The 13,933-nt window shown below is 34.6% G+C and overlaps 1 protein-coding gene across 2 annotated transcripts in view; it reads left to right on the top strand.

The window, feature by feature from the left end:
• The window catches only part of LOC150108589 (E3 ubiquitin-protein ligase rfwd3.S-like), a 279,570-nt gene that overhangs the window by 23,664 nt on the left and 241,973 nt on the right, over nucleotides 1-13,933 (top strand). For both annotated transcript variants that reach the window (XM_090416037.1, XM_090416036.1), the window contains exon 4: nucleotides 9,000-9,284. In XM_090416037.1, coding sequence (XP_090272163.1) covers nucleotides 9,000-9,284 — 285 coding nt within the window. The remainder of the gene's footprint in view (nucleotides 1-8,999; nucleotides 9,285-13,933) is intronic.

The raw sequence follows: 13,933 nt of genomic DNA, 5'->3' as shown, positions 1-13,933 counted from the left end.
GGCCACAAGCAAGGAGACAGAAGCAGATAAAATAGTTGAATTACTGAGTGACCACTTTGCAGAGGTATATCATCCTAATGTGGTTACTGCTTTAGCATATGTGACAGATGCTGATGTGGGAACAGGTGGATGAATTGGAGATTCTTAGGATATTTCAGAATCTCAATGTAAATTCAGCTGTAGGTTTAGATGGGATATCAGCTTGGGTTTTATGAGAATGTGCAAAGGAACTGGTAATGCCTCTGACTAGGCTCTTTAATTTAAGTCTCAGCTCTTGTAGAGTTCCAAGTGAGTGGAAAGAGGGCAAAATAATTCTCTTGCATAAGGGAGGTTCTAAGACTGCAGTAGCAAATTGTAGACCAATCAGTATCTCAGGCATGGTAGTAAAAGTACTAGAAAAATTGGTCACAAAGAGAATTCAAGGATGGGTAGATAAAATATGATACTGTATAAGGGTCAACATGGCTTTGTGAAGGGTTGGTCATTGATTTCTGTAGTAATTTACTAACTTTTTATAATAGAGTAATAGCTGATACAGGAAATTGTTACACGATGATTTTGCTAAATTTTGCAAAGGCATTTGACAGAATACTGCATAGAACTATGTTACACAAATTAGAACAAATGAGGATGCACATGACACTGGTGAAGTGGGTAAGAGAGTGGCTATTGGACAGATATCAAAAATTGGATATGGTGGGGCAGAATTGAGGTGAAAACAGATGACTAGTGGTGTGCCACAAGGTTCTGTGCTGGGACCATTGCTGTTTAATTTGTATATAAATGATATAGGAAATAACCTGAAAGGAAATATTCAGTTGTTTGCTGATAATGCGAAATTAGGTAGAGCAATAGTTAATCAAGGTGATGTGGAGAGCTTGCAGGACAATTTAATTGGGCTGTCAGTATGGGCAAAATATAATGGGTATCAGTTAAATGTGGAGAAATGTAAAGTTATGCATTCTGGGAAAAATAGATTACATGCTATGTATCACATTGATGGTACTGTACTCCAGGAAATAGATGAAACTAGAGATTTAGCGGTGGTGGTGGTGGTAGACAGAGAGTTAATGTTTAGAGGACATATTGCTAAGGTAACCTATAACATTATCTGGCTATTGAAGAACTCATTAACATGTAGAGATAAGGAAGTTGTTATTCCTCTTTATAAGGCCTTGATCAGGATCACTGTGCTCAAGTCTGGTCCCCTGCATTTCTTGGAGATGAGGAAGCAGCAGAGAGGATTCAGAGGTGAGTGGCCTGTGGAATGTTTCCTATGATGATAGATTGAGATTGTTGGGATTTACAGAAGTTGGTTGATAGGAGAAAAAAAGGGGATATGATAGAAAAACATTTAAGTTGCCTAAAGGGTTTTAAAGGATTGATAATGGGAAAATGTTTCAGCACTTGACTAGAGAGACCAGAACAAGGGGTTATCCCTGGAAGTTGAATAAAGGTGTGAGGACTAGATTTTTTGCTTGGAGAGTTGTGAACGAATGGATTGGGTTGCCAGAGTTACTTGTGAGTGCTTTGTCTGTTAATGGGTTCAAGGAGAGGTATGATAGATTGGGTCTCCCGTGATGAGTCTTCGGACTCAGTGGAGGTGCCTGTAAAATAATAATAATAATGAAGGTATATGGAGAATGGAATCTCTCCTTACATGCAGTTGTGAGACAGCCAAGTAAAAACTGATACTCTTAGATCAACTGAAGTGTGTCCGTACATTCATTTGATGTTAAAAAAAAAAGTGTGTGTGCGCGCCTGATAAAAGTTTGTATAATTAAACAGTATAGTTCTTAATCATTTTGCAGATTTTTGGCATGGAGCGTAGGCCATCATTAAGGTTGAGATTTGGGCACTAAAGAACTTTCCTTAAAGAAATACTCATGTTTGTGGGAACATCTGTGTAGTAATTTGGGTTTATTCCAAAGAATCCTGTGAGTAACTGTATTTACATGTAACCTTAGAGTAGTCTCTTCGATTCATAAAAATTGATATAGACTGCTCCTTCCTGTGTAACAGTAACATAAATCAGTTAAATTTTTCCTGCATCCTGAAATCAGTATACACACATATTCACACACACACACAAAAAAATAATAATAATAATAATCCTGCTTCATCTGAAATGCTTCATAATTTAATTCACTTTCTATGTTCCTTTTGTGTGTGTGTTGTTCTCACCCATGAAAGGTTATTTTGTAAACCTGTAGTACATTTTGTACGTGGGTGGGGACTAAGGATTTTTTTTTTCTATTTTTTATTTATTTATTTTTTTACATAGTCTGGAAACCCTGCTCTAGAGACCAAACATGGAACTTTTTTAGGCCACTTCAGGCCTCCAATAAGTGAGGAGGTGGTCTCACACCAGGTGATAACATTCATCTTCCACCTAAAGACAACCAAACATTCATGTCCATGGTGGGATTTGAACCCTCAGCCTGTTGGTTGGAGAGCTGGTATGCTAACCAGCTCTCCAACCATTTCATTGAATTTATGAAAGTCTCACATGTTTCATTGAAGGCATTGCTAAAACCATATCAACAGTTTTATCACTTTTCAGATTGGGAATTCTAAAACAATGCAGACTGAGCCCATTTCTGTATGAACTGGAAAGTAGTAAAGTTTCTTTCTGTTTTAATAACTGAATGAATTTTTTTCTGTCTTCCATTTACAATTTTTCTTCTAATTTCTCTCTTCATCCTGCATATATCGAAGGGACAGAAACTTCACAGTTCTCCTTCTGCTGTATTGCCTTTTCCTCCTCCCAAACAGCTGAATACTTAGTGACTTCTGATAATGTTCTGTTCATTCTTGTACATGCTCAGAAACAGTATAGTAACTTCTGTTTCAGTCCATCGTGTTCTGCCATTACTGGTTTCATCGCTTTGCTTGAAATGTGGACAAAAGTTCTTTTCACAGTGTAGGAAAGTTATTTCATTATAATTTCATAATGAAACAAGTAGAATGTATAAGATTTTATTTCATGCACTGTGAGGTGATTGCATTTAATTATTCCTGCAACTTGAATTATAATCCCTATGTAACAACATAACTTTAAATGCTTGTCTGGATGCAAACCTCACAATTTCAAAAACTGAGGTCATACAAAATCATAATTACATTCTTAAGATCTCTGATTTAAATAAATTTATTTTATTATTATTATTATTATTATCCAGGCCTCCATGGAGTCAAAAGACTTATCACGGGAGGTCGTTTTTAGGAAACACAAAGTTTATAATATTACTCCTTGAACCCATTGACTGTTCTGCTCTAACCACTCTCTCAGGCAATGCATTCCATGGTTCAACCACCCTCCATGCAAAGAAACGACTCCTCACCCTCTTGCTCACAGTCTCCTTTCATAACTTCCAGGAATGGTCCCTTGTCATCACTCCTTCCTGCTGTTCGACCAAGCAAAAGAACTCCCCAATGTCTACCCTGTAACTGCCTCTCAACAGTTTAAAAGTCTCGATCATATCACCTCTCCTTCTTCTATCCACCAAACTCTGCAGTCCACATTCCCTCAGTAGATCCTCATAACTGACATTATACAGTCCCAAAACCATCTTGGTTATCTGCCTCTGTACCCTTTCCACAGTTAATTTATTCCCCTTCAAATCCTGGGGACCAAACCTGAGAACAATAGTATAAGTTTGGTCTGACCAGGGTCTTATACAACGGAATGATAACTCTTTTATCTCTGCAGGTCAGCGTCCTTCTTAGTATTGCAGAAATCCTCTAGGTTACCTACCACCTTTGCAATATTCTCCCTGAATTTCAGTTTTCTATCAATCACCCCCCCCCCCAAAATCTCTTGTCTCCCCTACTTCCTTCAGTATAGCTCCTCCAAACGAGTATGCATCCTCCCATCGATGGTTCCCAAACTTCAAGACTTTACATTTTTCTGCATTAAACCGATATCTGCCACATTTGTACTATTACTGATAACCCTTCCCAGCTTCACATCATCTGCTAACAACTGAATAACTCCTTGCAATCCATTGACAATGTCATTGATATAAAGGTTGAACAATACAGGTCCCAGTACTGAGCCCTGTGGAACACCACTTGTAACCTTCTGCCTCCTTTATATTGCCCCACCATACACAACTCTCTGATACCTATCAGAAAGCCAATCCTGAATCCAGTTGATTAACCTGACATCTAATCCTATGTGCTACAACGTAATATCAGCTTATCATGTGGCACCCTGTCAAATACTTTTGCAAAATCTAAAAAAAAATGGCAGTATTTGCCTTTCCCTCATCAACTGCTCTTATCACTTTATTATAAAAGGCAATCATATTACTAAAGCAAGAGCCCCCTTAACAATCTATGTTGATTCTCACAAATAACATTACCCTCATCTGCCCAACGCTGTATATAGTCCCTCACTAATTTCTCCAAGACCTTAACAACTGTACTTAACATTAGACTACTGTAAGAGTTAAAAGTCTCAATTTAAAAAAAAAAATTAAATTGAGACTTTTTATTCCTACATTAGTCTAATGTTATTTATAAATTAAGATTATGAAATTGTGAATTAATATCTATAATTTAATCATCACTCTGATGAAATTTTTTCTCTCTTTAATGCTTAGCAATGTAACATCATGCAGCTTGTTCTGCTTTTGAATGATCAATTGTTGGTATTCCACCTTGTTAAAAACTATTCCTATGTAACCACTGAAGATACTCTGTTAGTTTCAGACTGAAATATTTGGCAAATATTAAAATATTCTTATGTTAACATGTCTATAATTCCTTAATGCCATAGAGTAACTAACTGCTGACTCCTTTACTTTCTTGCCAACTCTCATCTTTTCCGATGATGACCTTCCTTTCCTGCTGTTTCTTTGTCTTTTTCTTATCGACAAACATTACTGTTGAATAACCTCTGTCCTTCTGACATGTCGACTCCTGTTTCCTCCCTTCCCTTTTTTTTTCTACTCTCCTTTTCTCCTCCCACAACGAACACAAGGCCCTCTTATATTACAAGTTTTAAAGCTTATTGCATGCTTGTTTTCTGAGATTTACATTGAGAATATGTTACAACACATCTACTGTATTACAGCTTCCACGTCATATAATTTGAATAATGTAAAATTACCATATTGGAGAAAATTTACATGACAGAGACATAATTCATTATAAACACCACAGAAATTTGTAAAAAATGAACATATTTCACTAAGACATTAGTTTTTTTTACAGTGAAAAACCATTCCTTCAACATACCCCCAAACGAAGGCATCAAGTGATGCGAGATCAGGAGAGTGTGAAGGGTACGGGAATTCTGTGAACCGTAAAATGAGCCTCATTGGGAAGTGTTCTGATAAATAGGCTCACAAACAGGTTATAGGCTTTGGACCATTTGCTCTACTAACTCTGTATGAACGAAAACAATGCTCAAAAATAAAATTTTTTTCTTCCAATGTCAACATCATTGCTGCAGCTAAATGTAATGGCATAGACTCTACATATGCTCTTCTATTAATGTGCATGCAGTCAAATGGCATATCTTATAGCATATGTACTGAAGAGGGAGTGTTCAGTTTTTTTTTTTGTGTGTGTGTGTGTGCGCGCGCTATACCATAATTCCAACCTTAGTCATTTCCATCTTCTTTTGTTTCAATATTGAAATACAGGTATCCCTTGCTTAATGCAGATTTGATTATCGCAGCGAAATTGATTGCGACAATCCCTTGATATACGCAGCAAGAGTTTTGATTAATGCGCCTTTAAATTTACCACGCAAAATCATGCTCACGCCACGAGGCTGCTAGCCTCGTGGTCATCCAAATTCTCTTAATGATCTGTGTGAGAATGTGAAAGTTTTATTTTTCCCACCAAATACAACATCATTGTTACAACCATGGGAGTCATTGCAACTTTCAAAGCCTATTTTCTTAAAAAGACATTCTCAAAGGCAGTAGAAACACCAATGGGAGAAAATGCTATTACGCTCCACGAATTTTGGAAAAAATTTAACATTAAACACGCAATTGAGAACATTCATGACTCGTGGGAGTAGGTGTCTTCTAGTTGCATGAAAGCTGTTTGGAAAAACCTTCTGCCAGAATGCACTAATGACTTAGGTTGTTTTCAAAATCCTGTGAACAACGTGGTCAAAGAAATTTTTGCAATTGGTGAAGACCTCGGTTTTGATGGTGTTGATGCAGAAGATGTTAAAGAATTATTGGATTCAAATTCAAAAGATTTCAGTGACAACGATCTTCTTGAAATTAAACAACACACATATGAAGACAATGAACAAATGAAATGTGAAGATGAGGTTCCAAAGGAAATAACAGTCAAAGAACTGGATGGAATATTTTGCAGTTTAGAATCACTTAAGCAGCAAGTAATTGATATGGGTCCAGACGTTAATCGAAGAATGCTTGTTTGCCGAGGTCTGGAGAGTCATTTTGCTTGTTATCGTAGAATTTATGCTGATAATTAAACTAAACCTGTTCGAACGACTCTTTATAACTTCTTTTGATTAAAAAAAAATTGCAGTAACTAATATAGGTACAGGTATTTATTAAACATTTACTTTGCATTCATTTTTTATCTCTCCTAAAAGAGTACCATTTCAAATGAACTATTAGTACAGTAATCGATCAGGGATGAATTGTACTTTTTACCATTGATCATTAGATTTGATTAACGTGATTTTGATATACGTGGTAACATCAAGGGATTAATTAACTGCATTAATCAAGGGATACCTGTACTGCGAATTGGCATAATAATCATAATAATAACAAGAAACTATAAAAATGGAGGAAAATTCGTGTTAAAACTTAATTATTTGTAGAATTTTACCTGAGTTTTGTCTGTATCTTCAGTATAGAATTACAAACTTACAATCAGACAGTAACAGAAAATTCTGAAAAGCTCCTTAGTAGCTAATGTCTTCTTTTTCTTAACATGGAATTTAGGCCAAGCAGCCTGTTCCGGTCTCATGCCATCTCGTTCTTGGTCTTCCGATTCTTCTTTTTCCACTTATTTTGTATCTGTATAATATTTTTGGTAGTCTGCTGTTGTCCATTCGATTTAAATGTTCTAGCCATTTTTGTTTATACTGTCTTATGTAGTAATTAATTGGTTTTATTTTCAGGAATTGTCAGATTTCTTCCTTTGTTTTGTGGTCCAACTTGGTATATCCAGCAGTTTTTCTGAGGAACTTCATTTCCACTGTTTAAATTATTTTTCATCTTTCCTTTTTATGGTCCATGTTTCGCTTCTGTATAGTAGAGTTGGTTTTGACAAGACATTATATAGTCTGATTCTAGTGTGTTTTTGTACTAGGGATGGCTTAAATATATTATTTATTATGCCATTTACTTTGACAAAGTTTGATATTTTAGTGTCTATGCCTTTTTCTTCTTCATATGATAGATCACATCCCAAGTATCTGAAAGTGTTTACTTGTTCTAGTATTTTATTATCTATCACTATTTTACTTCTTATTGGGTTTTCTCCTTTGAATGCCATTATTTTTGTTTTTTTATTTAGATATGTCATATTATATTGTTTTGAGATATCATTTAATGATTTTAATGATCTTTGTAAATCATCTTCTGATTAGTAGCTAATGTAAAACAACTAAATGGTCAATAATTTTCTTTCTTATCAAAAATAAATTTAAAAAAAAATTATTTTAGCGGGGAGGGTTATTAACCATTTTAGTTCTTTTAGTAGTTGTCTGAGGTGGTTTTTAAGAATTTTCTGTTGTGGGATTTGCCATTCTGTACTGAAAATGCCTATAAAACTTAGGTGAAAATTCTACAAATCATTAACTTTTAATGCAAGTTTTCTTTCTTTTTTTTTTTTTTTGTTTTATAGTTTCTTTTTTATTAATTTCCATTTCCAGTCTGTAAAATCACTTTCCTATCAGAAATGCGACTGTCAGATTCAGGAATTGTTAATCAACTTGCTCTTCTAATTACATGTTCTTTAACTTCTTTTTGTATGAGTTGACATTTGTTCATATGTTCATCGTAATAACTTTTATCAGAGGGTATTCAACTTAATCTCCTCTTATTGAACTTTGGAGACAGTCTCTTGAAATCTAAAAATGTGAATATGTTCACACACACATACATAATAAAGAATATCAGTTACTGGTGTGAGAGGTATTTAATAGGATAACTTTCCAAAATAAGGTTAGTTTGAAGAACGTGTCATCCTTATTTAGTTAAGATGATGAATCAGTGTTTCACAGCTTCCTATATATAATGTTTCTTATAGTAAAATAGCTTTTGTAACTTGAGTCTTTCCAGTGGATCCTGTGTCTGGAAGTAGTATAGTGGAGAAGACCACCCTCTGTACCTCAAGCTCCATCTTTAATCATATTAAATGCAGAAGATTCAGGAAATAGCAGTTTAAGATACAAACCACCAAATGGATAAGAAAGTGTAAATCAGATGTATAAAATAAAGCTCTCCCTATAGCAAACACCCTTATATTGAACTTGCTCACTGTGACAAACAAATTTAAAGTCTTATAACAAAAGTTGCTGTCATAGTCTCATAAATATTGATACTATTTTAAAAGAAATTCAATATAGCTAACTCTTCATATAACATACCTTTGTCCCTGAGATGTTGGAAGTTTTTAACCACTTGGTTAGAGTATAATAAATTTAGTTTAATCCTTTATCCAAGTGTAAGCAAACAAAATTTGCACCTGAAGTATCTTCAGGACTGAGGCAACTTGTGATAAAGATGGGTGGTCGACCTTTACCACGAGTTGCCTCAGTCCTGAAGATACTTCAGGTGCAAACTTTGTTTGCTTACAGTTGGATAAAGGATTAAACAATTTATTATTTGTCCCTGAGAGTTGGCTTTATACCAAAAAGAGCATTTTGAAATTTAAATTTAATGCTAAGTGATTAATGATTAAAATTATCTATACTTGACCATCTTATTAATAAAAACTGGATAAAAAAAATATGTGAATACTGATATTTTGAGTTTTGCTTTCAGAATGTCCATGATGCATTACCTGAGAATAGTGAAAATATTGGTGAACATGCTTTGAATGCAATTCCATCTGAACAAGACAATTCTCCAAATTTTTCCAATGAAAGTAATGATAGTAATAGCAATTTGCAAGCTGGATCTGGAGAACAAGAATCAAGAGGTGCATATTCTCTTATTTCTGAACAGCAGCAATCAGAAAATAAATCTGAACAAAAGACAGATATTAGGCTATCTCACAAAGAAAGGCCAAGTTTACGTGGCTCCTTTCTTTCTGAAGATGATGGACAGGTCTGATCCAAATTTATCCTTTTTTATTGTTATATTTGTTCTTAAATGCACTCAGCAATCTTTCAAGATGATTAAATGATTTTATTGAAGCAGTTCTTGAATTTCAGAATATGTTTTAATATCATTAATTTAATAATTGGAATTTAATATTATGTTTTGTAATTCTTGAAATTATTTTAAAATTTTCTTTAAAAATTTTTGCTTTAGATTTTGATTAATTAAAGCAGATATTGAAGAGAAATGAATTTATTTTACATATTTTTAGTATACCATCTTCAGAAAATAGATTGGCATGCTATATTACAGACTTTAATAATAAACTACTTATAAACTTAAGTTTATAATAGTTATCCTTAATCTTCAACTTTTATTATGCACATCCACCAAATTTTTTTAAGGTGATATGGGCAGTTTTAATGGATTGTTGCAGAATAATTTTTCTCAAATAATGAGTAACTTTGTACAAATATTTTTGTTCCTAAATATCGGTACAATATGTTCGATATTACAAAATACCGAAATTTGATGGCCTGGTTGGCCGAGTGGTTAGCGTATCCACTCTCCAGCCAAAAAGCTGCTGGTTCGAATCCTGCCATGGGCATGGATGTTTGTGATTGTCTGTGGAAATACTAGTGGTGGTGGTCGGCTGTAGATGGCATTGTGTAGACAATGAAGGTAGTTACAATTGTGGAGTGGTGGAGACAGGTGTAAAGTAGGTGCCCTCCCTCGATGAGTCTTTGGACTCCCTGGAGGTGTTACATAATAATAATAATATTTTTAAGTTCAGACTACAGTGAATGCCTATTATAATGATCAAGAAAAAATTCCAGCAAAGTTGTATAGTAACAGGTTGTTTTATACTTCTATTACAAATTATGAAAGTTGGTTATTTTTAATTTAATCATCATCATCATCATCAAATTCCTGCCATGTACCCTCAAGGGGTGTACAGGATATAATAGTACTATATGAAAAAAATTACATCATTATTAATTTCCTATCTACAATTTTCCTCCAAATCAGTCTGTTATTTGTTAAGACTCCAACATTATCAGATCTCATATTTCTATCGTCTAAAGCACTTTGTACCGTATCAATCCACCTATATCTTGGTCTTCTTCTGGGTCGTTTTGCTGCCAACCTGGCAGAGAACACTTGTTTTGCTAATCTTTCCTTGCCCATTCTGTTTAAGTGACCATACCACCTGAGATTAGCTCTGCTAACACATTCCTGGATGCTGACAGTGTCAAGTTCTTTTCTAATATCCTCGTTTTTAATATGATATTGCCATTGATGCCATCTGTTCACGCCTATAATCTTTCTCAGGACTCTCATATCTCTGGTCTCTAGTCTTTGGTCAAGTGTTTTACTTCTGACCCAGCTCTCAGATCCATAAGTTAAAACTGGTTTGAGCACTGTCTTGTATACAGCTAATTTAGTGTTCCGACTAATTTCTCTCTTATTCCATATGAATTTATTCAATTGACTTCCCACCATACCAGCTTTGCTGATTCTGTTGTCTATTTCTATATTTAATTTACCATCTTCAGTAAAAATCGTGCCTAAATAGCTGAAATGTTTTACTTGTTCCACAGGTTCTCCATTCACAACACAGTTGACATTTTCAACGATTCTGCCTATTTTCATTGTCTTTGTCTTTTTATTGCTGACCTTCATACCATATCTATTACAACAGCTATTCAATTTAGTCAGAGAATCTTGCAGACTTGTAGCAGATTTATTTAGAAGTATAACATCGTCTGCATAAAGCAAAGAGCTGACATTAACATCTCCAATTTTGATATCATGTTTAATACCACTTTCCTTCATAATGTGATCCATATAGATAATGAATAACAGAGGGGATAATGTACATTTTTGTCTCACACCAGATTTAACATTAAACCATCTTCCTGTACTTCCTTCAATTCTAACTGCTGACTTACAACTCAAATAAAGACTAAATATTACTTGATATAATGCCCCATTGACACCATATAACTGCAGTGTATTGAATAGCTTCTCTCTTGGCACCTTGTCATATGCCTTTTCCAAATCGACAAAACTTAAATACAGATCTTTGTTATATTCCCATGCTTTCTCGACTATTTGTCATAAAGTGAAGATCTGATCCTGACAGCCTGTATTTATTTCCTGAATCCAGCTTGTTCTTCACCAAGCTTTTCTTCCACAATTCTTCTCAACCGTTTCTCAAGTATACTTGCATAGATCTTGCCAGGAACACTCAGTAGGGAAATACCTCTGTAATTCTCACATGCAGTTTTATTTCCCTTTTTATATATGGGTACTATGAGAGCCATACTCCAATCATCGGGAATTCGTCCTTCTGTCCAGGCTTTCTGAACTATGCAGTGCAGCCACTGTAAGACTCTTATACCACCATACTTCAGCATTTCTGGTCGAATATCATCTACTCCTGCTGCCTTTCCACATTTCAAGCCTTTGATGGCTTTTTCTACTTCAAGTATGGATATGTATTCCTGACTGCATGCCTGGTCAGTGTTTTTTACCACTGTGCTGTCATCACTGCTTGTTTCATTTATCAGTTTTTCAAAATAATTACTCCATACTCCAAGGATATCTTTTTCTCCTGTTTTCATGTCACCTTTATCATCTCTAATTCCTTTTACAGCTCTTTCCTCCATTCTTAAGCTTCTTCAACAACCTCCAGAATATTTTGCCACCTTCTTGATATTTATTTTCTATATTCTTGCCAAAGTCCTCCCATGACTTTTGTTTAGCTAGTTTTACACAGTGTTTAGCATTCTTGCATTTGTCTCTATATTCTCTAAGAGTTGACAGGAACTTTTGATATGCTTTCTTCTTTTCCTTCACTGCCTCTTTAACTTCCTGTGTCCACCAGGGAGTTCTGATTTTTTTATCCTTACAGACAACCTCATCACATGCCTCTCTCTGGCAGAATCAATCAATGTTTTCTTCAGAGTTTGCCACTGAATCTCCAAGGTTTGATTCCTGTTCTCAAACTCTTTCATTTTTTCTTCAATAATCTTTGTGTATTTTAGTCTACAGTTCACATCTGAGAGCTGCTCAACTTTTATTCGCTTTAAAACTTTCTTACATGTTATTCTTTTCAATATTAAATTCAATTTTATCCTGCTCAAGACTAAATAGTGATCACTTCCAATTTCAAATCCTCTGTACACTCTGGTGTCCTGCACCAGGGAGAAAACATCACTATCAACAATAACATAGTCAATGAGACTTTTCTTATTCCTAGCCTCTTCTCTCCATGTCTATTTGTGCACATTTTTATGTTGGAACATGGTGTTAGTAATAACCAGTCCATGTCCTGAGCAGATATTTGCCATTATTATTAGCTTTGCTCTTTTCTCCAAATTTTCCCAAAATATTTTTGTATGTCTCACAATCATTTCCTACTCTGCTTTTAAATAAATTTTAAACTTTTGTTTTAGTTAACAGCACAGTAGACATATTATTATTATTACATGACACCAAAAATGCTGACCAGATTGGCTAGGTGGTTAGTGTATCTGCTCTCCAGCCAAGAGCAGGTTCAAATCCTGACATGGGAATGGATGTTAGGATTAAAAAATCTGATTTTCTAGGTGGAAATTCCCAGTATATCACTATAAGATAGTAAATATGCAAGTGTAATTGCCATGGTGACATTTGAGAACTTCTTTAGTTCAGTCAGTTCCAATGATACTCTGAATGATCTGGTTTCAAACCCTATCTAGGATGCAAATAACATTTATAAGGGCTTTTCAATTGGAGGTGAGTAATCTGGTGTCAAAAGGTGACAACAAAACTCCCAGAAACTCTAGTTTTTCATTTCACAAAAAGGTAAACTTGCAGGAAGAACGTGCAATTAACAGACTTAATACACTGGCCTCATAGCCTTAAGTGCTTCAGTTGGAACTCTAAATAGCCCAGCCTTTAAACTGTAGGAATTTTGTCCTCTGCTTTGTTCAGTGATTGGATGATGGAAACTAACTGCTTAGAATAGTTTGTGAACAGTGCTATGAATTAAAATATCACAGTATTGCAAAAAAGAGTCTAGAAATTTTATGAAGTTTTTAAACTTGGAAATTAAAATAAATAAATAAATATAACAACACAAAAGAATTTAACCAGTGTCAGAATTAACTGTCCTGTCTCTTACAAGTGAAATCTGCAAAAGTTTATTTGAGACTTACAGTTGTGATAGAGAAGCCAACAAAACATATGTTTTAAGTTATGAAAGTGGAAACCATTTGCTAAATTTGGTGTCTGACTATGTACAATCTCTAGGTGTAAAGAGGAAAACACATTACAGTGCTCTAACTTCTGATAAGATCTTAAGAAATTTATGAAAATAAGTGAAACACTTCAGCAGTTTAGGTACAGTTTTTAGTGATGATGGCAAAATATCAAAATAGACAACAGAATTAGCAACATTAGTATAGTAGAGAATCAGTCGAACGAATTTATGTGGAATAAGAGAGAAATTAGTCAAAACACTAAACAGCTTTATAAAATACATTGTTAAAACTAATTTTAACTTATGGATCTGAGAACTGGGTTAGAAATAAAATACTTTATTAATGACTGGAGAGACCAGACATGAGAGTTCTGAGAAAAATTATCAGAGCGAACAGAAACAGGCG

Source organism: Typopeltis vanoorti, chromosome 3, assembly GCF_054136105.1.
Source record: "Typopeltis vanoorti isolate ZY-2024b chromosome 3, IOZ_Tvanoo_1.0, whole genome shotgun sequence".
Classification (NCBI taxonomy): domain Eukaryota; kingdom Metazoa; phylum Arthropoda; class Arachnida; order Uropygi; family Thelyphonidae; genus Typopeltis; species Typopeltis vanoorti.
Note: the sequence above shows the minus strand (reverse complement) of the source record. Positions and strands in the feature narration are given on the sequence as shown.